This window comes from Triticum aestivum, chromosome 2D (genome assembly GCF_018294505.1).
Source record: "Triticum aestivum cultivar Chinese Spring chromosome 2D, IWGSC CS RefSeq v2.1, whole genome shotgun sequence".
NCBI lineage: Eukaryota > Viridiplantae > Streptophyta > Magnoliopsida > Poales > Poaceae > Triticum > Triticum aestivum.
Genome location: NC_057799.1, coordinates 557306962 through 557331528, shown reverse-complemented (window position 1 = coordinate 557331528; position 24567 = coordinate 557306962). Strand labels below are relative to the sequence as shown.

General features: G+C 46.0%; 2 protein-coding genes and 1 pseudogene across 3 annotated transcripts; all 3 read right to left on the bottom strand.

The window, feature by feature from the left end:
- Positions 1–10078: 10078 nt before the first annotated feature.
- On the bottom strand, positions 10079–10221 carry LOC123056394 (uncharacterized; annotated as a pseudogene).
- Positions 10222–12809: 2588 nt separating this feature from the next.
- On the bottom strand, positions 12810–15807 carry LOC123054475 (UV-B-induced protein At3g17800, chloroplastic). The gene is made up of 3 exons (XM_044478256.1): positions 15491–15807; positions 14031–14308; positions 12810–13848 (listed from the first exon to the last, which is right to left on the bottom strand). Exons 1-3 carry the CDS (start codon positions 15584–15586, stop codon positions 13044–13046), a joined length of 1179 nt encoding a protein of 392 aa, XP_044334191.1. The 5' UTR covers positions 15587–15807; the 3' UTR covers positions 12810–13043.
- A 1238-nt stretch (positions 15808–17045) lies between these two features.
- Positions 17046–21086, bottom strand: LOC123054474 (protein AE7). Of its 2 annotated transcripts, XM_044478255.1 has the most exons (7): positions 20928–21045; positions 20606–20822; positions 18792–18957; positions 18574–18679; positions 18380–18479; positions 17609–17654; positions 17046–17513 (listed from the first exon to the last, which is right to left on the bottom strand). In XM_044478255.1, exons 3-7 carry the CDS (start codon positions 18907–18909, stop codon positions 17413–17415), a joined length of 471 nt encoding a protein of 156 aa, XP_044334190.1. In that variant the 5' UTR covers positions 18910–18957; positions 20606–20822; positions 20928–21045; the 3' UTR covers positions 17046–17412. The 2 variants fall into 2 exon arrangements, with proteins under 2 accessions (XP_044334190.1, XP_044334189.1); XM_044478254.1 differs by lacking the exon at positions 20606–20822 and having other exon boundaries at positions 20928–21086.
- Between the last annotated feature and the right edge of the window lie 3481 nt (positions 21087–24567).

Sequence of the window (24567 nt, the reverse complement as noted above, 5' to 3'; positions counted from 1 at the left end):
TGTAAAGAAAAGATATAAGATGGTTAGGCGTACCATACCATGGCTTCATTTCAACAGACCGGATGTAGCTCTTTTCAGTGTAAAAGCCGCAGTCTCTAAAGCATCACTTTAAAAGGGATAATGGAAAATTTATTTATGTCATCTTTGACCTTACCATGTCATAAATGGTTTGATTACATCTCCACGGACTTTCCACTTGCAGTGGTGTTCTGGGAGGTGCAAGTTATGAAACCCCTTTCACAACTCATCAGACATTCGCTAAACATGTAACTCAAATATTCCTTTGTGCAATCAAATTGCAGAAACATAATTTTCTTGTTACAATAACTTCTACTTCATTTTTGAGAACCTTTCAAATGATTTCAAAAGATCCAGACTTACGTCTCATCAAGTAAATATCCATATATCTACTTGAGTCATTTCTGAAGATAAATAAATCCACCACTAACAACACTTATCGGACTACACACATCAAATGTATGATCACTAATAAGTTTGTTGTTCGTTCCTTATGGCCTGTGAACGGTATTTTAGTCACTTCACTTTTCGGAGGAAAGTTGCAAGTGTCAGATGATTCAAAATCAAAAAGACTTCAAAATCCATCATAATGGAATTTTCCATGCGGGTTTCTCCAATGTGACCAAATGTAGTGCCACACTTGTGTGGTATTCTTTTAGTCTTGCGACATTTAGCGTCGGTGTTATGGATGTATCATATTACCCTCAATATTCATAACATACGTCCCATCGATGATGGAAGTATGGCCCTTATGTTATTCATAATACTTAACAACAATTGTTGTTTTTATGAACAACTCTTTTGCAACAAACATTGTGCAATGGGCTAGGGTGTATGAAACTCTAAAATGAATTATGAAAGTAAACCCAGAGGTATTGTATTATTATCAATATTCATAACATACATCTCATTCATAATGAAAGTATGGCCCTTGTGTTATTCATAACATCGAACATAAAAATTTCTCTTATGAACAACCTTCTTGCAAGATACCTTATGCAATGGGATAGAGTTTGTAAAACTCTAAATGAATTATGAAAATAAATACAGACGGCAATACACCAATGGAAGGTATAGTAACATTTACTATGTTCCCTGTGTATACCTTAACCTCATTTCTGGCTAGTCTTTTTAGGCCATAGCAGCTCTTACATTGATTCGCAACAGAATGCAATCAAGCGGGTATCTTTGTGATTAACTCACAATACCCAAGAATTAGTGATTAACATGTTTAACCATAATTCCCAAGAACTATGTCTTTGACCAGCCTACTATACATCAAAAACTTGTATGACATTCATACATGAGCTGGATATTCCAGTCATCTTTCTTTCTGCCTTTATACTTCTAACAGTTTAACTTTTAGTATTTCTCCTACTCGCAAAAGAAGCACCCAACTTAAGAGTGGCGTTAGCCCCGGACTTCCTAGGTGTGTAAGTCATACTAACACCCTTTGGACACTTTCTTTCTCTTTAAGTTGTTGTTTTATTCACCTTTCATTATATGATAGGCGTTCTTCTGGATCCCTTTCCCAACAGTCAAATGCATAGTAAACACTTTTACTAATACTTGCAAACAAACATTGCTTTGTTTGTCTCTGAAAATAATTTTCAGTTCCATGAATATCATATAACTATCCCAACTTTCTAAGTTTGGGTTTCATGGAAGCAAACATATTCCACTTGACCGTAACAGAATTCTAGCTTTTGGATCGAAGGACGAGAGTCACATGATCCATAGCATTAGCGGGAGGATACGGAAAGCATGCGATAGGACAAAGTCCTTCTCGGCACTTTTGAGGACAATCCTCATATTACGTTACCAATCGTAAAGTTTTAACCAGATATTTAAAAGCTATTCAATTTTAATAGGGAAGGTGGAAATGCGAGCCATTATTCTACAACTATTATGCAAACCACACTTTGACAGTGTTCAAAATTAATTGCATTGAGAATTAAACATGTTAATTCAACAGTGCGCTCCCACTCAAATCAATATCTCTCAAAATTGATTGTGAGTGATACAAGACCCACATTTCAATTGTTCGCCATTGGTGTAACACCACTGATGACGAAAAATCTCAACCGGTAGGCCAACTTGCCAATCACATCTCTATGTGACTCTTGTTCATCTTTCGATGTGTGTGTTCCGAGCTCTTGACGGTCATGCCTAAACGTCAAGACAACCAAGTGATCTTGCTGCGAGGTCTCAACTCACCCGCCTCACACTTCTCTAATCGTTCATACCCGTGTGACACGGCGCACCCCGAAAAGATAGGTGTCGTGACGGTGCTACACTTGGGAGAACACTAACTACTTGGTATTTGTTGAGATATCACCCTAATAAAAAGCGACTACCGCGCAATCAAGAAGGGTGCATCATAAGGGATAAACATCTCAGGCAATTCATAATAGCATGATATGGTATAGCCCTTTCTGACGGAGAAGTATTTCATTTCTTCGTCTTCGGCATTCGTGTTGGTGTTCACCTTCGCGAAGATTGCCACCACCTTGTCGATGCACCAGATAATATTGCTATCTCCATAGCGTATAAAATTAATGCATTACTTAAGGTTGACACGCAGGTCATTAAAGTGCAATCATACACGCCCAAGAAGCCTAGCAAGTTCACGCAAAGGTTCTTCGTCACGTGCATCACATCGATTGAAGAGCGGACCTCTAGGTCTTTCCAGTAGGGTAGGTCCCAAAATATAGATTTCTTCTTCCACATGGGTGCGTGTCCCTCAGCGTCATTCGGAACAGCTAGTCCGTCAGGACCCTTTCCAAAGATTACGTGTAAATCATTGACCATAGCAAGTACGTGATCACCGGTGCGCATGGCGGGTTTCTTTCGGTGATCTGCCTTGCCTTTGAAATGCTTGCCTTTCTTTCGACATTGATGGTTGGTCGGAAGAAATCTACGATGGCCCAGGTACACATTCTTCCTGCATTTGTCCAGGTATATACTTTCAGTGTCATCTAAACAGTGCGTGCATGCGTGGTATCCCTTGTTTGTCTGTCCTGAAAGGTTACCAAGAGCGGGCCAATCGTTGATGGTTACAAACAGCAACGCGTGCAGGTTAAATTCCTCCTGTTTGTGTTCATCCCACGTACATACACTGTTTCCATTCCACAGCTGTAAAAGTTCTTCAACTAATGGCCTTAGGTACACATCAATGTCATTGCCGGGTTGCTTAGGGCCTTGGATGAGAACTGGCATCATAATTGTAGGGTAACACAGCAGAAAACAAAAAATTTCAGACCTACGCACCAGCCCAGGACCACTATGGAGACTGCATACATGGTTTGATCTTTTTCGTTACCGACTCGTAGCGCAGCGGGAAGTAGAGTCGATGACGATCGGCGGTGCAGATCCCCGCAGCTAGGATTTACAACCTCCCAACCGTGAGGATGTATACCCTCATCTGCTCCTCAGACAGCCCTCCGGGAGGCGGTCGAACAGTCCCCCGGACGGTGTCGCGGACAGCCCTTCGGGGGGACCTTCGAAACTCGAACGGCCACTCGGACAGCCCTTCGGGAGGACCTTCGAAACTCGGACGGTCACACGGACAACCCTTCGGGAGGCACTCACGAACTAAGACCGAAACTACGATCTCTCTACAGAGTTGCACACATACGGTGTCATCTATCCGGCAGGGCTTCGCCGTGCAGAACTAGTTCCCACCGGAACCCAGACAGCCTTTCGGCTCTACGAAACTATTTCGCTGGGAGGGAGAGAGAAGCCAGATCATGCATGGCATGTGTATGAGAGCAAGGGATGATCCTTTAAGCAGCCCCTCCACCCCTATTTATAGGCCAAGCCCAAGGATGGCTTCTCCAAGAAGCCAAGGGGGGAAATACCAAAAAGGCCCTCAAGGTGGCTTCTCCAAGAAGCCAAGCAAAAAGCACTTTCACTATTCATGACGACATTTTTCAGCGTCCGTTCGAACTGAAAATATTTATGTGGGCTCAGAACATTTCCAGTACCCACTAAAATAATTTTCAACGCGTTCCGACACAATTTCGGTTTAGTGATTTTCATCTGCGAAAAGCAAACAAGAATGCGTTTTCACTATTCATGAAGACAATTTTTCGCGTCCACTAAATCCGAAAATATTTCTGTGGGTCTTAGAATAATTCCAGTACCCACTAAAATGATTTTGGATTCGTTCTGAAACAATTTCAGATTAGTGAATTTCATCTGCGAAAAACAGCCAAAGCGGTACCGACAGCTCCGAAACATTTTCGGTTTTTATTTCTGAAAATTCGAAAAAGTTTCAAGAATGATTCTGGCACCCTCCAAGAATTATTAGGCATGTGCCAAAACCATTTTGACTTAATGGCATACCCCGAAACAACTTTTTTGGTTTCACCGAAACTCATCCGGTGACCTCTCTCTGCGGTACGATTCCGCTGTCCGAAACTTTTCGGTGTCCGAAACTTTTTCGGTGATTTTCTCTCAGACTCCATGTCTAGTATTCAGCAGATAAATGACCCTTAAGCGTGTGACCCTATAGGTTCGGTGAACTATAGATATGACCCGGAACCCCTTCCGATCAATGATCAACATCGGAGCCGTGGACACCCATATTGACCCCTATACCCACACGAATGAATATTCGAGTGAACCTCCAGTTGCAGTGAGCTATTCCTGTTGCTTCGCGATATGTTACAAATACCCGAGGTGAGACATGTTGGCATTCCCGTGGATCAACAACTTGTCCACTATGCTAGTTACCTCGTTACCGGTATTGTTCTCTTTTCTCGTTATCGTGTTCTGGCATCCCCGTGATCAAATCACAAAGTGTCTGGCCAGACGATGATGGACACCGTAACACCGAGTGGGCCCGAGTATATCTCTCCATCGTCGGAGGAGCAAATCCCAATCTCGAGCTATCAAGTTACTTAACATACTTTCCCATGAACCCGTAAGCCGCCGTAATAGCCATCCAGTTACGGATGACGTTTAACAAACCCCAAAGTTCATGAAGCAAGCATGAAGAAACTCGATACTCTCATGGTCTAAGGAATTATGCAAACATTAACTATCTCTGTGTTATAAACCATTAACTTGTGACGAATGTATCTCATAGCATAACATCAATTCGGGTCGATTCAACACAAATGTCCTTCCTGACATTGTGCCCTCAAAGTTGCTTGGCATAGACATGCCCATGATTGGGAAAACATAATCATCATGCAACACTTGAGCTAGTCTTAGAGGCACGACTAGGAATACATTTTACCGTTTATTATTCCACACGTGCATATGGGTTCTCCCCAGAGCCTTTATGGATATACGGGCTCGGGAACCACAGAAGTTATCGCATGGAACATAAACATAATTATGAACAGGGAGATAATCAATAACATTTATTATAGCCTCTAGGGCATATCTCCTACAATAATGAACTTCCGCTTCATGCACATCCAAGGAGGAAGGTTATACATACATAGTCACGGGCCAGGTGTTGTGATTGCTGCTCTGCTCCCCGAAAGGATTAATGCCATCCGCGCTTAAACCAAACCATACATTCCTTGGGTCACCTGCAAACTCAGCCCAGTACTTTCTCTTGATTTTTCTCCACTGCGACCCGTCAGCGGGTGCTCTCAATTTCCCGTCTTTCTTACGGTCCTCACTGTGCCATCGCATCAACTTTGCATGCTCTTCGTTTCTGAACAGACGTTTCAACCGTGGTATTATAGGAGCATACCACATCACCTTCGCAGGAACCCTCTTCCTGGGGGGCTCGCCGTCAACATCACCAGGGTCATCTTGTCTGATCTTATACCGTAATGCACCGCATACCGGGCATGCGTTCAGATCCTTGTACGCACCGCGGTAGAGGATGCAGTCATTAGGGCATGCATGTATCTTCTGCACCTCCAATCCTAGAGGGCATACGACCTTCTTTGCTGCGTATGTACTGTCGGGCAATTCGTTATCCTTTGGAAGCTTCTTCTTCAATATTTTCAATTGCTTCTCAAATCCTTTGTCAGGCACAGCATTCTCTGCCTTCCACTGCAGCAATTCCAGTACGGTACCGAGCTTTGTGTTGCCATCTTCGCAATTGGGGTACAACCCTTTTTTGTGATCCTCTAACATGCGATCGAACTTCAGCTTCTCCTTTTGACTTTCGCATTGCGTCCTTGCATCGACAATGACCCGGCGGAGATCATCATCATCGGGCACTGGTTCCTCTTGATCTTCAGCAGCTTCCCCCGTTGCAGCATCATTGGGCACATCGTCTGGTTCCTCTTGATCTTCAGCAGCTTCCCCCGTTGCAGCATCACCGTATTCAGGGGGCACATAGTTGTCATCGTCCTCTTCTTCTTCGCCGTCTTCCATCATAACCCCTATTTCTCCGTGCCTCGTCCAAACATTATAGTGTGGCATGAAACCCTTGTAAAGCAGGTGGGTGTGAAGGATTTTCCGGTCAGAGTAAGACTTCGTATCCCACATGTAGGGCATGGATAACACATAAAACCATTCTGCTTGTTTGCCTCAGCCACTTCGAGAAAATCATGCACGCCCTTAATGTACTCGGAGGTGTGTCTGTCACCGTACATCCATTGCCGGTTCATCTGCGTGCATTATATATAATTAAGTGTGTCAAAAACCATTACAGAACATCATGAATAGATAATTAAGTGACCAAATTAATAGAAGTTCATCATCACATTAAAACCAAAGTACATACATAGTTCTCATCTAACAACATATAGCTCTCCAGAGCATCTAATTAATTAAACCATACATTGAAACTATGTAAAACATTTCAATGTGAAAACAAATGCGATCATAATCGCAACCAAGGTAACAATTGATCCAACGGCATAATGATACCAAGCCTCGGTATGAATGGCATATTTTCTAATCTTTCTAATCTTCAAGCGCATTGCATCCATCTTGATCTTGTGATCATCGACGACATCCGCAACATGCGACTCCAATATCATCTTCTCCTCCTCAATTTTTTTTATTTTTTCCTTCAAGTAATTGTTTTCTTCTTCAACTAAATTTAACCTCTCGACAATAGGGTCGGTTGGAATTTCCGGTTCAACCACCTCCTAGATAAATAAAATCTATGACACGTTGGTCGGCATAATTTTCATAAACAATAAATGAACCAAATAGTTATAAAAAGATAATATATACCACATCCGAATCATAGACAGGATGAGGGCCGACGGGGGCGGATACCAAAACCATCGCACTATATAATAAGAAGGAATAATAAAAGTAACAAAATTAGACAAGTATCTATCTGAAGTAAGAATTTTTTTTCTTTCAGAAAGAAGATAAGAACAAGAGGCTCACCACGGTGGTGCTGGCGACGAGATCGGTGCGGGCGATCGACGGCGGTGAAGACGGGGACGGGACGTGACGGACCGCTAAACCTAGACAAATCTCGGGGAAAATGGAGCTCGGAGGTCGAGTTTCGAGAGGAGAAAGATTAACTAGTGTGGCTCAGACATTTCATCGAACACCTCATGTGCATAGGAGGTGAGCTAGAGCACCCAAATGCCCTCCCCTCGACGGCCAGAAAAAATAGAGCACTGTGGAGTGCTCTGCTGCGGCGATGGGGTATATATAAGCAGCTCATTTGTCCCGGTTCGTGGCTAGAACCGGTACTAAATCCGGGCCTTTTGTCCCGGTTCATGCCAAGAACCGGGACCAATGGTTGTGGGCCAGGAGCGAGGCCCATTAGTCCCGGTTCATGCCTCGAACCGGGACAAATGGTTCCATACGAACCGGGACCAATGCCCACGAGGCCCCGGCCGGCCCCCTGGGCTCACGAACCGGGACGAATGCCCCCATGGGTCTCGGTTCGTGACTGAACTGGGACTAATGGGCTTGCCATGCCCGAACGAAAGCCCTGTTTTCTACTAGTGCATCATTAGGAGAATGATGTGATTGACTTGACCCATTCCGTTAGCTTAGCACTTGATCGTTTAGTATGTTGCTATTGCTTTCTTCATGACTTATACATGTTCCTATGACTATGAGATTATGCAACTCCCGTTTACCGGAGGAACACTTTGTGTACTACCAAACGTCACAACGTAACTGGGTGATTATAAAGGTGCTCTACAGGTGTCTCCGAAGGTACTTGTTGAGTTGGCATGTATCGAGATTAGGATTTGTCACTCCGATTGTCCGAGAGGTATCTCTGGGCCCACTCGGTAACGCACATCACTATAAGCCTTGCAAGCAATGTAACTAATGAGTTAGTTGCGGGATGATGTATTACGGAACGAGTAAACAGACTTGCCGGTAACGAGATTGAACTAGGTATTGAGATACCGACGATCGAATCTCGGGCAAGTAACATACCGATGACAAAGGGAACAACGTATGTTGTTATGCGGTTTGACCGATAAAGATCTTCGTAGAATATGTGGGAGCCAATATGAGCATCCAGGTTCCGCTATTGGTTATTGACCGGAGACGTGTCTCAGTCATGTCTACATAGTTCTCAAACCCGTAGGGTCCGCACGCTTAAAGTTCGGTGACGATCGGTATTATGAGTTTTTGTGTTTTGATGTACCGAAGGTAGTTCGGAGTCCCGGATATGATCGCGGACATGACGAGGAGTCTCGAAATGGTCGAGACGTAAAGATCGATATATTGGACGACTATGTTCGGACACCGAAAAGGTTTCGGAAGGTTTCGGACATATACCGGAGTACAGGGGGGTTACCGGAACCCCCCGGGGAGTTAATTGGGCCTCATGGGCCCTAGTGGGAGAAGAGGAGGGGCGGCCAAGGGCAGCCGCGCGCCCCCTCCCCCTCTAGTACGAATTGGACAAGGAGGGGGGGCGCCCCCCTTTCCTTCTCTTCCTCTCTCCCTTCCCTCTCCCCTCCTACTCCAACTAGGAAAAGAGGGAGTCCTACTCCCGGTGGGAGTAGGACTCCCCCCTTGGCGCGCCCTCCTCCTGGCCTGCCGCCTCCCCCTAGCTCCTTTATATACGGGGGCAGGGGCACCCTAGAGACAAGTTGATCTGTTGATCTCTCCCAGCCGTGTGCGGCGCCCCCCTCCACCATAATCCACCTCGATCATATCGTAGCAGTGCTTAGGCGAAGCCCTGCGTCGGTAGCATCAGCATCACCGTATCACGCCGTCGTGCTGACGAAACTCTCCGGCGAAGCTTTGCTGGATCGGAGCTCGCAGGACATCATCGAGTTGAACGTGTGCTGAACTCGAAGGTGCCTTACGTTCGGTACTTGGATCGGTCGGATCGTGAAGACGTACGACTATATCAACCGCGTTGTGCTAACGCTTCCGCTTTCGGTCTACGAGGGTACGTGGACACACTCTCCCCTCTCGTTGCTATGCATCACCATGATCCTATGTGTGCGTAGGAAATTTTTTGAAATTACTACGTTCCTCAACATCTACTCCCTCCGTTCCTAAATATTTGTCTTTCTAGATATTTCAACAAGTGACTACATACGGAGCAAAATGAGTGAATCTACACTCTAAAATATGTCTACATACATCCGTATGTGGTAGCAATTTGAAATGTCTAGAAAGACAAATATTTAGAAACGGAGGGGGTAATAACCAACTAATGGCAAGTGCTCTTCCTTATTTAGATCCTACTATTTCAATTGGAACATGTTCCCCGCTGCAATAAATTGTGACGCTCACTCTTCCACTCATGTAGATGGCACTAAGACAAATTTAGACCTAAAGATTTAGGGCCAGTTCTTTTGTGGGTTTTTTGGAGGTGTGGACATAAGTTGTTCCCTACCCAACTTATTTTAAAAGTCGAAACTAAATTTTAGATGCCTACTAGTTCACCCAGCTTATTTTAGAAGTCCAACCTAAAATTTTATTTTAGAAGCCTACTAGTTCACACTTAATTGGTAGACTTCTAAAATAAAATTAGTTCAACCTTAATTGGTAGACTTCTAAAATAAAATTGTAGTTTGGCTTCTAGAATAAACTAAGCAGGGACAGCTTATTTCCAAATCTTCAAATAAGCCACAAAAGAATTGCCCTTTAGATCGATATGATTTTTACTTTTATTACTAAATATTTATAGTTTAAATTAGTAGGGGCCGCGCGAACGCGTACCCGACGTACACTCTCCCATAAAGGAGATGGTAAACCAATGCTCCTCCAAAGTGCAATAGAGGACACTAGTTTAGGCCATAGGTCTTCTTGATCACCTATAGACCCCGTCGAGGTAAGTGGTTATCTAGGCGCTCCTCCGTTCCGATTTAACCCCGAGGCTTCCTTCCGTCTCCTCTGGACAGGCGATGTGGTACTATGTACCATCTATCGCTAAATGCTTTTTTTAGCAAAATCTATCGTTGAATGCTGATTAGGGTTGAGCGAGATTGTTCTCTCCTAGTAGGCATTCAAGACCAGCACAGAAGCCCAGCTTCATATGGGAATTTCCTATTTGCCAGTTGCTGGGTTACCAATTCAAGCCCAGCACAGAAGCCCAGGTTCATAAGGGCATTTCCTATTTGGCACCTTATGCATCAGTTACGTCGTTATTCTCAAACCGGCGCACACCCCTTCTCCTTTGTGGTCTCGGCCCATTTACGTTTTTTTTTTGTTTCTGCAAACTTCAAAAATTCTGCCTAAGTTGAGGACCGAACTCCAAACATCACGCTTCAGCAGTAACCGGTATAACCAACCTGGATAGCTCGCCTTTGGTGTGTATTTACTTTTTCATCTTCTTTTCGTTGTGCGGCAAATCCTCTACCTCTGATCTACACGAACCAGAGCTGGTCCCCTCTCCCTCCGACTGCTGCTCCGGCAGGAGAAGGGAGGGGGCCGTTCCTCCGCTCTGTAGTTAGGGTTTGGTTTTGTAGGTCGTGGTGCGCCGTTGAGGTGGTGGGAGCGGCGCCCGGACGAGTAAATCTGCCTCAGCTCCACTCCCACACCGTCGATGTCCTTCATGGCGGCGTCTCAGAGTTGATGGCATCGTATGTTTGCCGATCCTTCGGATCGGTGACATTGGTGTTCATGGATGGTGTCAGCGAGGCGGCGGCGGCGACCCCTTCAGGTGTGTCTGTTCTTCTGCTCTACCCCTGTTGCTGCAGCATTGTCTCCGGCGTCGCGGTGGACCAGTGAGGTTCTGTCGTCCGGGAGTACGCGCAGACGGTTGTCTACGCAGGTAACAGTGGGAAGAAGGTGCATCTAGTGTTGGGTTGGTGGTTGGAGGCTGACAGTTCTGGTTTCCTTCTCCGAAGTCGTAGTCGTCCGGGGGTGTTAGTTCTAGAGTTCGATGGTGTGTCCGGGGACACGTTGCCCCGGTCTGATTCTTTCAACGGTAGTGGTTTTGCTTCAGGCAAACTATCTTGGAGGCTCGTAAAGCTACAAATCAGTGATGGAGCCGCATCAAGCTCGGGTGAAGAGGTGATCTGTCTCCTTTTCCTTGGTGGAGAGGGGCAGAGGGTAGTCTTTTTGCGTAGGATTATTCTATCTTTTCAGCCCTGTAATATTGGTGTTTACATGGCTTGTAATTGAATCATTATTTTATTAATGAGACACTTATTACCATGCAAAAAAATAGTAGCACCAAAAAGAGGTTTTCTTTCTTTTACTTTCTCACCTGGACATTTGTTTTTTCAGGAAGAAACTCAATCGGTTTTGTGAAGCTTCTAGAAGCTTCCGACGAGCTTTCTCGAAGTTCTGATTAGTTTTTTTAACTGGTTTCTGGATGCTTTTATTCAGTTTTTCCTTTTATTTTTATTTCCTTTTTCTTTTTCCGTTTTATTAAATTTGTGATCTTTTTTCAAAATCCATGAAGTTTTTATAAAAAAACAAGAATTGTTTTCAAAATCAATGGCCTTTTTTTAAGACCGATGAACCTTTTGTTGAAAATCGATGAACTTTTTACCAAAATCGATTAACTTTTTTTAAAATCAATGAACTTATGTCGATTTTTTAAACTTTTTTAAAAATTGATGAACTTTTTTACAAGACCGATAATTGTTTTTCAAATGGATGGCTATTTTTAAAATCTGTAAACCCTTTTTAATTTTACAATTTTTTTCGTAAGTACTAAAAAACCTTCTGATTATTTTTTACAAGATCAACAATACAAAAAACAGCCGCGGCCCACTTGGGCGTGCCTGAGCGAACGAAGCAGCCAGCAGCGCTTGTTGGGCCCATGACAGCAGCTGCGTGAGCGCCAGGTTCCTACCTAAACTTGTGCCTGAAGCGACGATTAGGATGTCCCGTTCATAAGCAATCGCCAGGGACAAGTTGGGAATGAAAGGTGCACAGAAAGCTGGAGACAAAGACGCAAAAACTAAAAAAGGCTTTTTTTACTAGCAGTATACTAGTAATAATATACGTGCAATGCACGTTTATATTAGGTAGGATATTAGTTGCACGTTATATTAGGTAGGATATATCTGTTGCACGTTGGTATTTGGTAAGATAACATTACTTTTTTCGCGGAAATGGTAGGATATTAATTACATAGCAGATTTCATGGGATAGCGTGTAGTCAAAACGTGTTTATAACCAATGGCAGTGGTGGGTAATTAGAGCGTTAAACGTGTTTGGTGCTCAACATTGGAGCGATTTAAACCGCTAGATAACATGATTTGACGGTCGAGATGGTTTGGATCTGCCCCTTTGGGTCTTTTTATATTGGTATAGATACGGAGTACAACTGTTGTAAAGAGAATAATACTAGGACAAGTATTTCCGGACGGAGGGGGTACTTGTCTTAGATTTGTCTGGATACAGATGTAATATGGATAGGAGGGACATATATATCTAATAAAACAAGTAATTTGGGACGGAGGAGTATATCATAGGAAGAAACATTTTCCATTCCTCTGTTAAATTACAATCTGATCTGTGACTGAGGGGCCATGGAGCCATCAGCCATGGACAGTGATGGTTTGATTCGTGCCCCTTGGCTGCTGCTGATAGAGAGCAAACAAGAGCAAGAGCATCAGCTACACTGAAAAGGCATACCAGAGATGGACTGGATCCTACCCTATCAAATTCACAGAAACCCATTTCCAGATTAACAAAACGCACAATCAACTGTTAACAAAATGGTATTTGGATTCTACATGGCTCTCAGCCTCCCACAAAAAGGCCCCAAAACCAGCCGCCTCCAGGACAAGGTGCGTGAGCTCTGTAAACGTAAGCGTTACGGTTTTACCATCTTTAGCATTAACAGAGCCATCATCCAGCACTTTGATATCCGGCCGCCCAAACAGAGCCTGCGTTTGCTTCTCTATCAGCGAGACCGATTCCTTGGACCTGATGGTAGCGTACCGTTGCAACGTATCGGCGTCCAGCCGCGAAACGTAGGACCTCAACTTGTTTGGGTTCGTTTCCTCGTCCTCCTCCACATCAGCCATCTCCCCATCAGGCGTCATCCGTACCAGGGACTCCATGTCCATGAATGGATTAGGCTTAATGTCTCTCTCCGTAAATAGTTTTTCGTTGAGGCTTGGCGGGAGTGTCTTCATGGTTTTCTCGAGTTGGAATCGCTCGTCCACCCTCTTGAGGAAGTAACCATACATGATGGATGCTGCGTAGAGCTTCCCGAGATTTAAGTTGCTGATCTCAACAACGGTATCTAGTGGCGCCGCTGCCTGCTCCCCCATGATAAGGTTGAGATGGTTCTGTATCATCTCAAGAGCGTCTTGAGAGTGTATGCTTTGCAGCTTATACTCCTGGTTAGGCAACGAGGAGACATCGCGTACAGGGCCACCTGATGATGATAATGCAGGTGTCATTTGTATGTCATTTTCCATGAACTTGAACAAAATCCAGCAGTAGATGATCTCTTCCAGGGTATTCTGCCTTTCCTTCTCTTTGACTTCTGCAATTCGCCTGTAGTTCAATTAGCATAATTCGTTAACTGATGCATTATTAACTGATATGAGTCAAATAGAATATCTAATGTCTTCTCCTTTCTACAACATTTACATAGCAGCATGTTTTATAGCAGATATGACGCGTCACTATTTGTTGCTGATGTGGGGAAAACAATTCCTATAATTATTGGTACTTACTTGTAAAGGAGGTCCTCGGGAACTTTTGCTGCCTTTTCCTTTTGGGCAATTTTCTCTGCTGTCAGGTTTTCAAGTTGCTGATCAACTGTTACAGGGATTAGGTGAGGCTGCGATTGCAGTATCTGCGCCAGAAGTTGACCACTTGGGGTTTCGAATTTAACTGGAGCGAGTTGTGTCTCGCCATCACCAGAATCCATCTTTGCTTCAACCTTTAAGCTCCTTGCTTGGTAATGATTGATTTGGAATCCAGCTTTAGAACGAGTGGTACAAGGAAAGCCCTGTGAAACAAAGAAACATCATCCAGTTGACCCAAAAAAGCAATTGAAACTTGAACGGGGAGATGTTAAACTCCAATATAATATCATGGTATTTCCCATTCAGCTAAGGAATTACTTCCTCTTTAAACTAATATATAGGACGTTTAGAGACTTGACATTGAAATGCAAATGCAGCACGGGTAAAATAAAGATATTAACTGAAAATACACGAGTTGAGCAGAACAGTTTGAGAGCAAAAGATAAGACAAAATTCAATGACCATCGGTCACCACGCAATGCGAAATAAAAATTTCAGATCACTTTAAGTGTTGGGCACAATCAACCCTTAGCAAACGCATCAGATGTGAGCAGTTGAGCATAACAGGAGCACCAGAATACTTGTCGAAACCAGGTGCATAGAGTATAGATAATGTGAAATTATAGAAACGCTTGTAAATAAATAAATGAAAAGAGTTAATGTTGCGTTCATGAACAATTAAAAACAATTCCTATAGGCATCATGAACAATTAAAACAAATTGCAATACATCATATCGAATGCTATGGCACTCTAGGCAGGCAGCTACTCCCTCCGTTCACAGATATAAGATGTTCTAACCTTTTTCCAAATCAGATGTATATAGGCACGTTTTAGTGTGTTTGATCACTCATTCCAATCCGTATGTAGTCCATATTGAGATATCCAAAACATGTTATGTTTGTGAACGGAGGGAGCACATAACAATTCCGTGAGTTTTTTTTCAGGAACAAAAGCAAATTCAGGCATGCTTCTTGTTCAGAGTTTCACCACGCACGTATTGGTGCCATTTCCGCTAGACTAAGTCTGAATTGTAGATGAAGATTAACCAAACTAACACGCATGACGTGCCCTGCCGTGGGAGCTAGACCCAAGCAAGCCAACAACTAAACGCCACAGCCTATTGTGCATGAGCAAGCGCGTCAGCCAAGTCGTTACCCCTGACGCAACACGCTGCCGACAGCACACGAACCTCGGCGCGGCGCTGCTCAGATGCGCGGTTACAGCTCACAGAAGCAAAGCAAAGCAAATGTACGCAGGGGTACAGGGACAACCGGTCGAGCGTCAGGCCATCCGGCAACCACGAGTTGGATCCCGCTTCAGTGCCTGGGACTAGGAAACGGGCGACAGGGGCGCCGTCGGGAGGCGGGCGAGGAGGAGGCGTACCTTGCGGAGGCGCCCGTAGCGCGGCCTGGCGAGGGGGGAGCAGGAGGGGGACGGGGAGGCGAGGAGCAGCGCCGCGTCGGCCCACGCCGACGACATGGTGGCGCGCGCGGAGAGGGGGGCGGCGGAGGACGAGGAGGGGAGAAGGGCTCTACTGGGATTCCGTCCGCTGTTTGGGGTCCGGAGATTTTGTTGGCAGGTTGCCGCGGAGTGAGACCGAGACGGGGCGGGGCAGTGGAGAGGAGACTGGAGATGGAGAGCGCGGCGCTGATCTTTTTCTATCTGGAGCGAGCGTGTGCTCTTCCTTCCCTTTTCCTCCAAGCGAAACCATGCGGGCGGGGGCGGCTGCCGTGAGCGTGCGGGACTGTTCGTAACTTTGTACGCCACACAAGTCTGGTTTTAGGCATGGGCCACGCGTGGGCTCGGGACTGGGCTATTGTTGCCTCAGCGCTGAAGCTTCCTCCTTCAACGGAAGCAGCATGACCAAAAAGGATGAAGACCAACACAAAGATCTACCACTAATAAAAGAAAAAAAGCAACACAAAGATCTACCGCTCAAACAAAATGGTCGTGCTACGTGTCGGCCTCCGCCGAGCCGTCCGATCTGACGCAACTCCCGGTCAAGCGTCCTTGTACTTTTGCAACAGAAGTCGTGTTGTGAGAACCCTTTTGCAACACAAATCTTGTTGCAGAAAATTTTGTAAGAAAGATTGTGTTGCAGAGGTCTTGTTGTGAAATTTTTTTTGAATTTTTTTTTCAACCGAGCTCTTGTTGTAGAATATTTTTAAGATTTTTTTCTTTTTTTTTGCAACCGAGCTCTTATTGTAATTTTTTTTTACAACAAATGTCTTGTTGCAGAAAGTCACTACGTTGCATTGCTTGCAGTCATGGCCTCGAGCCGGGGCTTCTCTGGTTGGGGAAGGGAGAAGGGGTGTTTTGCGTATGCAATAAAGGTGATGGTGGAGGCGATGCAACATGGGGGCCGAGCATCATAGTTGGGCGACAGCCCGGAGTGAAGCTCTGGCGTGCTCGAGCGGCCATGGCCACTGGTTGCAGACACATGGAGACAGGGAGAGGAGATCTCGTCGACGTGCTACCGGCGGCGGCGGTCGGAGCAGCGCATGGAGGCATCGGCTTCACGAGAAGCTCAAGAGAGCACGGAAGGTGACTGCTCACAAGAGGATCCAGATCCAGATCCCACACCACATTACTTATTGTGGTGGGGAAGATTGCAACAAAGGCCCAGTTGCAAAATCTAAACTAGGTAATACGTTGCTCCCGAGAGTCATATGATAAAAATCAAATACGACAGCCACAAAGCCGGTGGGCGCACGCATCGTTCGGGTGATTTGAATCATTTCCCCCCAAAAAACCAACACATATCTTTAAAAAATCAAAAAAGTTGAAAATCATTCTCTGCAAATATGATTGAAAATTAATGACCCAGGAAAAGAGTTACTGGACAGACAGCACGGGTCACCGCACCTCCCTCAGCAGTGGTGCTCTTTTATTTTCTTCAGCAACTGAAGCATGTGACTGAAAAGGATAGAACATGAAGTTAAGAAAAAGGATAAACTTAGACCCTTTTCCGTAAACATGACAAAATTTTACAGCACGGATCACCACACTACATCCCTCGATGTACAATCAGGACCGTACAAAAACATAGCAGCACCCAGTTCCTCCAAAAAAAAAATAGCAGCACTCGACAACCTACATACTACTACTACGATACGAGAGCTTAAGCGGCAGCAACGTGCTTACAGAGAGGCGCAGGGCCTCAAAATTCATGCACACGTCCTGTGCCACCTAATTAAAGAATTCTTCTTCAATATCAAAGTAATAATATGGTGAACGGCGTAGTGTATGGAATCTCTTGTGGTCTGGAAATGTATCCACGCACTGGTTTACATCCTACTCAGGTCTCAGCCGAGCGTCGGTGACAGGCACTCCTCGACTATGTCCAGCAGGTTTGAATTCTCCAGCGCGGCCGCAACACGTTCTTTGTCGCTCAGTTGCTTGTTCACTGGGAGGGAGAAAAAACATACTGAGATATTGTTCCAGGCAAAATAGTGTGGTAACTGTAAGGTATAAAAATGTACTGTATCTTAGAACACATACCGGCAGCTTCAGTTGCATGTGATCCAGGCGTCAACCGTATGTCCACCTACATGGGTCAGAAATCAGTAAAATGCCTGATTGTTTTGAAGAAATTATGGGCAGTAATAGCTAATAAGCAGCAGAAAAGTATCAATTTCCCCACACTGTCATTGACAGGAGCAAAATCCACCCTACCTAATTAGCCCTCAATAAATTTGCTTATGAAGTACTTGGCATATATGTTAATGAATTACCATTGTTTCTAACCATGAATGATGCACTTACACCACACATATCTGAAATTAGAAACTGCACTTATTGTGACTCCAGAGTGTGTTTGCAGTATCTGAATTTTGAAGTAAAAACTTATTCTATAATGGCAGTAGCAAATTAAGGGCCAGTTCTTTTGGGGCTTATGTATGGCTGTGGAAATAAGCTGCCCCAAAATAAAATTTTAGGTTGGGCTTCTAGAATAAGCTGGGGAGGGGGTAGACAGCCAGCCATAAGCCCCAAAAGAACTGTCCCTAAGTGGTCTGACACAGATGGCTCATCTAGCTCGGTGTTCTAAGACTTCCTAAATTATAATATAAAACTGACATGTTAATTAAAATACCATGGCTTCAGCAACATGTTAAGGCAGCTTGTTATTTTCTTCACTTCTTTTCTGTTTTAAGCAGTTCACAATTGAACTGATTGCTACTTTCTTCTCTTCTTTTCTCTTTTAAGCAGTTTACGATTACTTGTGGAACTATAATAGCAGGAGTTCCTTTTTACCGCACACCAACAGCATACCTTGTAACGAGGTGGAAGACTCCGCATGAGCTTCACACGTAAGCAAAGGCCAATGATAGTGGCCATACTGCAATGCTCCACTGTTGGGGTGAAAGTAACCCTGAAACCAAAGAGACCAGGAATCCTCACGATTTAATTTCATTATGATTCCTGAATTGTAGCAGCCAAAGTTCCAATAGACAGATGCAACTTACCTGACATGACTAAGTTCATCATTGATTTCGACCGAGTCTTCATTTACCACATTAAGGTCTTCCAATGAGTATGGATGTTCTGGGTCCTTTATGTCTCTAATATGATGTAAGAATGTTAAGGAGTATAAGGTAATTATGCTAACATGGCACCAGATCAATAAAGAATAGCAGGAAAGCAAGCTGCACTAGATCCATAAAGGAAAAATAATAGAGGATATCAAATATTTCAAGCTGGTCTATGGCCTCTGGTGCATTTTCATCTATGTTTTCTGGTGCCTGCCGGGCGCGCCTCTCTCTTTTCTCATGAATCACAGGGTTAGCATTTATCAACTCCATTACTATATTCCCTCTGCAATGCTCTGATTGGAGAAGTCAGCCGAATTCCTGCAAGTCAAAAGCATGAAAATTGTGTCAACGGCATTATTAAATCATTATTACTACTAGTAAGGTACACGTGCATTGCACGCATGAGATTCGGTAACCAAATTATGAATAAATATCACACTATAGCATGTAATAAGCTTTGAGTCATATATGCATGATGTAGATATTCGTTTAATTCTTATAGTTCATCTCATCCAAAATCAATTAATTTTATAAAAAACTATTTTAAGATTCATGAAATTGTGCATTGTAAAGCATAAAGTAAAAACAAAAAGTGACCATTCATTTAGAAAAAAAAGTTTGGGAAATTAAGATATGGAAGATTCTAGAACAAAGGAGAAGTGCTTGTGTTTTGAGGTTTGTGCATTATGCTTAAGTTCAACCATGGAGTCTTCTAGATTGTACATGTGGCAGAATCTGGTGGAATGTAGATGATATCCAACGGCCAGTAGTGCTCGGATTTGCCATCTCTGTACTGTCGGATTGGCTTCATCCAACGACCAACTTTCAAAGTTATTCGCACACTATATAGGGGTATAGATCATGTCTTCACATTGCCCATCCTTTTGACAGTCAATTGCAAATCCACCCTATATGGCGGCGAACGAAAGATAAATTTATTGGAACGCAAACCGGTACACGAAAAGATGGAAATATCCTCCTCCAGGAACATCACTTCTCTGTGTTCTATGTTCTCTCTTCTATACCTCTTAGGGTCTGTTTGGTTGACTGTAGATTATGAAAAACATGCTGTGAGCTGTGAGAAAGCTGATGTGTGCTCAGAACTATGGGAAAGTTGAAAGTTGTTTGGTTGAGACAACTGTGAAACTATAGATTTGGTAGGAATTGGCTGTAATGCCTCTGAACGCTGAAAGACTGTATGTTAATTGACCGTAAAGCAAAAAATATGTACACTGATTCACATTTCAATGGTCACATTGAAAGGAAAAAAATGACCATATCGACAATTAATTTGAACAACTTCTTTTAATACTGCATACGTATAGCTAAGACAAATAGAAACTGGTGCCATAATATTATTACAAGACCACACAAAATACATGGTTCACATGATGATGTTCTCCATCAACATAGCTAACCTATCGTCCTCTCGCACAACAAGAATCAGCTATCCGACTAGAAATATTTTTCCAACCTTTCCTATTGAAATAACCTAAGGGCCTGTTCCCATCACTAACCTCTAATTTGCAAATATCAATGAATTTCTTCCCATGTGCATCATCCCAAACCGCCTTGTCGACCATTACTTCAAGCAAGCAAAATTCTATCAGGTATGATGCACAATTTAAATATCTACCATGCTACAATCTAGAACATCACCATTCACATCTACAAAGTACAAGAAAATAGAAGAAAATTCCATACTAGCATTTTCACAAACACCTAGCAAGCGAACTCCATTGCGAGCAAATATTGTTATGCAATCAATAGTGTATGGTCAAAATATTCAGTCTATAGCATTCATCAACAATTGCTCATCAACTACACTGTATACACTCCACGCAAAAAAAAACATTCAGAAAAAAATTGAAGAAAGAAATAGAGCATGGTACAGGAGGGGACGGATGGATGAGGGAGGAAGGAGAGGGGAGGGGGGAGGAGGGATTAGAGAGAAGAGGGGAGCTACCTCTCCTCTGGTTGGCGGTGCAGGAGAGAGGACCGGGCGGGAGGGAAGGCCGGAGGGCCGGAGGTAGGGGACGGGCGGGGCTAGGGGAAGCCTGGAGGGGCGGAGGGCGCCGCGCCGGAGGAGGGGCGGCGGCGACAGTAACCCTAGCTTCGTGCGGGGGCGGGGAGCGCTGGCTGCTTCGTTGGCTGGGGCCGCACGAGCGTGCGACGGTGCGAGGCTGAGAGGTGCGAGCTCTAGGTCAGGAATTCGTGACGCGGACGCCTGATTGGAAGGGATCTAAACATAGCGAACGGGTCGGCCGAGGGAGAGGAAAGGAGCTCACCGAGGAAACCCAGCGAACGACGGCGGCGGGCGGCGGGCGGCGTTCTGTGCTCGTCGAGGTTACTCGCGTCGGGGAAACAACCAGTTTCTTCTTTTTTTGATGGAAGTGTGTGTGTTCAAGTCCAACTTCTCTTTCGATCAGACCTGGCCAAACGGGCCGGCCCGGCACGGCCCGGCTATTAAACGTGCCATGGCAGGCCGGGAGTAGGACTCCTCCTTTCCTTGTGGGAGTAGGACTCCTCCTTTCCTTGTGGGAGTAGGAGAAGGGAAGGGGGAAGGCGAAAGAAGGAAGGGTGCGCCCCCCTTCCCTAGTCCAATTCGGATCAGACCATGGGGAGGGGTGCGGCCACCTTTTGAGGCCTTTCTCTCCTTTCCCCTATGGCCCATTAAGGCCCAATACGAATTCCCGTAACTCTCCGGTACTCCGAAAAATACCCGAATCACTCGGAACCTTTCCGAAGTCCGAATATAGTCGTCCAATATATCGATCTTTACGTCTCGACCATTTCGAGACTCCTCGTCATATCCCCAATCTCATCCGGGACTCCGAACTCCTTCGGTACATCAAAACTCAATAAAACTGTCATCGTAACGTTAAGCGTGCGGACCCTACGGGTTCGAGAACTATGTAGACATGACCGAGACACGTCTCCGGTCAATAACCAATAGCGGGACCTGGATGCTCATATTGGTTCCCACATATTCTACGAAGATCTTTATCGGTCAGACCGCATAACAACATACGTTGTTCCCTTTGTCATCGGTATGTTACTTGCCCGAGATTCGATCGTCGGTATCTCGATACCTAGTTCAATCTCGTTACCGGCAAGTCTCTTTACTCGTTCCGTAATACATCATCCCGCAACTAACTCATTATTCACAATGCTTGCAAGGCTTATAGTGATGTGCATTACCGAGTGGGCCCAGAGATACCTCTCCGACAATCGGAGTGACAAATCCTAATCTCGAAATATGCCAACCCAACAAGTACCTTTGGAGACACCTTTAGAGCACCTTTATAATCACCTAGTTATGTTGTGACGTTTGGTAGCACACAAAGTGTTCCTCCGGTAAATGGGAGTTGCATAATCTCATAGTCATAGGAACATGTATAAGTCATGAAGAAAGCAATAGCAACATACTAAACGATCGAGTGCTAAGCTAACGGAATGGGTCAAGTCAATCACGTCATTCTCCTAATGAGGTGATCCCGTTAATCAAATGACAACTCATGTCTATGGCTAGGAAACATAACCATCTTTGATTAACGAGCTAGTCAAGTAGAGGCATACTAGTGACACTCTGTTTGTCTATGTATTCACACATGTATTATGTTTCCGGTTAATACAATTCTAGCATGAATAATAAACATTTATCATGATATAAGGAAATAAATAATACTTTATTATTGCCTCTAGGGCATATTTCCTTCAGATGGATTGGAAGCGGTTGCCGGCTCCTGGGCGCCGTACCGCGATGAAGGCGCCGCACTGAGCCGCCTCTTCCTTGGCGTAGACACCAAGTTTGGTGTAGAAGAACTCCCCCCACGGCTCGAGTGTGGGGAGAATGCCGAGGAAGCCTTCGCACAGTGTGGCGAAGGCCGACAGCAGCACCACCGTGTTCGGTGTGAGGTGGTGCAGCTGGAGATGGTAGAATTGGAGAAAGGAGCGGAGGAAGCCGCTAGCCGGCAGGCCGAAGCCCCGGAGGAAATGCGAGCGAAAGATGACGCACTCGCCTTCCTCCGGCGCCGGCGAGATCTCCTCCTCCGGCGGGACGCGCGCCTTGACATAGCCCTCGCCAAGCAGCCGCCGCGTGTTGCGGAGGTAGGTGATGTGGTCTTCAATGACATTGGAGCCGTCCCAGTCGCCGGCTCGCGCTCGCGCCATGGAAGATCAAGGTCGACGGAGCAACGGCGCGGAGGAAGGGCCGGGCTTGGTGACGACGGGCCGCGGCAGCACTTCGGCGTGTTGCGGGAGTGCGGCGGCTGCAGAAAGAGAGAAGAGGAAGAGCAGAGCGAATGGAGAGGAGGGCGCGCGAGCCAGAGCCGCCCCCTCCCCCCTACTTATAGGCCTGGGCTGCGAAGCCGAGGGGACGGGGGGTGGGGATCGTGGGATTAACTGTGCCCACGACCCCACGACCCTGCATTAACCATGCAGTAACGGCGTGGAGTAATCACGCCACGGAATCCCAACCGTTTGCCTCGGCCACAGTGGATCCGCGCACCACCGAGCTCCCGCCAAGACATTTCAAAAACCACCAGACGGCCTGCCTAGACATATCCGGCTCCCAGCGGTCGTCACGACGGCAGACAGACCGAGCAAGATCAAATGAAGCACTCAGAGTAAGAAGCTGCCGAGGCTCCTTCCTTTCGCCAGCCACGGAGCCTCACCAGCTTCGGGGACTACTGTCGGAGTAATTGGCCACGGGTAGCCTCATCGGCCGCCCATGGCGCTTCAAGACATCGGGGCCGGCTGCTCCCTCAAGGTTCAAAGAGCCAAGCGCCACCTCCTCGCGGCTGGCTGGTCCAAGCGGCCGGCTGCAGGGAGACGGCAAAGCCCAGCAGGCGGCCACGAGGTGGGCCGGCTCCTAGCAGGCGGCCTCCAGAGAGGCCGTCTCCTAGCAGGCGGCCCTATACGTCCTCAAAGTTTGCACCCACATAAAGGCGATGAGACAGGGCGTGGCTACAACACGCCTTGCCACCCCTGAATCTGGGGCCAAGCGTGGCCATAGTGTGTTGTACAGACGGAGATCTCCCGTCCGGCGCGGCACTGTTGCCACGCAGCCCATGACATCACCCCTGTCAGAGGGAGCCATGCTCCCACGATGGGCTGTCGGTACGGCCCGCAGGCGGCGGGCCCTACCCGTCCACAAGGAGCCAGAAGGCGGCGAGCTTAGACCAGTCGGCTCGTAGGGAGGCCAGCCTCTGACCAGGCGGCCTTCCTCTCCTTGGAGTTTGTGCGCTATTAACCAGAAGAGACGGGCAGTGGTTGCAGTGATCGCCCGCCAGGCGGCGGTACTGTAGCCACGCCCCTCCCGACAGAGCATGCATCATTATGAGCATCGCTACAATGCTGATCAGCCAACGAGACCCGCGAGCGGCGGGCGCGGCCTGTCGGCCAAGTACAAGATAGCCGGCAGGGCCCACCAGGCGGCGGGCCCCATCTGCCGGCGGAGAATCCGGCGACCGTAGACACTGACAGTCGGGTCCTACACCCGGCCAGATTACATTTGTACCCCTGGGGGTAGGCCTATATAAACCCCCCAGGGCACCCATGCAAGGGGTTCAAACTCTAGTTCATCCATACACCCATATAGAGAGAGGAAGCTATGGCTAGACTTGTTCTTCCTCCCCCTCTACAGAAACAGCTAAAGGAGCAAGCTTGTAGCCACCATTGTTGCTTGAGTGATCATGCGGAGACCCCGCAGAGCAGGACTAGGGGTGTTATCTCCTAGGAGAGCCCCGAACCTGGGTAAGATTCGTCAGTGTGCATGTCTACGCCTCATCCCGTTTCCTGGCACCGGCGACGTCTTACTAGCCCCCTCCATGATAAGCCATCCTTTGGCATATGTCGCACGACACCCCCGACAACTAGAGATGTGAACCCCTCAAAATGCTAAGGACATAGATTGGCTCAAGCTCA

Excerpts from the sequence above, each read along its gene's own strand:
- LOC123054475 (XM_044478256.1), bottom strand. The coding sequence starts at position 15,586 with ATGTCGTCGGCGTGGGCCGACGCGGCGCTGCTCCTCGCCTCCCCGTCC. Across the intron at positions 14,309-15,490 it reads GCTACGGGCGCCTCCGCAAG|GGCTTTCCTTGTACCACTCG; the intron begins GTACGCCTCCTC and ends TTTGTTTCACAG. Across the intron at positions 13,849-14,030 it reads CCCGAGGACCTCCTTTACAA|GCGAATTGCAGAAGTCAAAG; the intron begins GTAAGTACCAAT and ends ATTGAACTACAG.
- LOC123054474 (XM_044478254.1), bottom strand. The coding sequence starts at position 18,909 with ATGGAGTTGATAAATGCTAACCCTGTGATTCATGAGAAAAGAGAGAGG. Across the intron at positions 17,655-18,379 it reads GTCTTCCACCTCGTTACAAG|GTGGACATACGGTTGACGCC; the intron begins GTATGCTGTTGG and ends TGACCCATGTAG. Across the intron at positions 17,514-17,608 it reads ACATGCAACTGAAGCTGCCG|TGAACAAGCAACTGAGCGAC; the intron begins GTATGTGTTCTA and ends TCTCCCTCCCAG.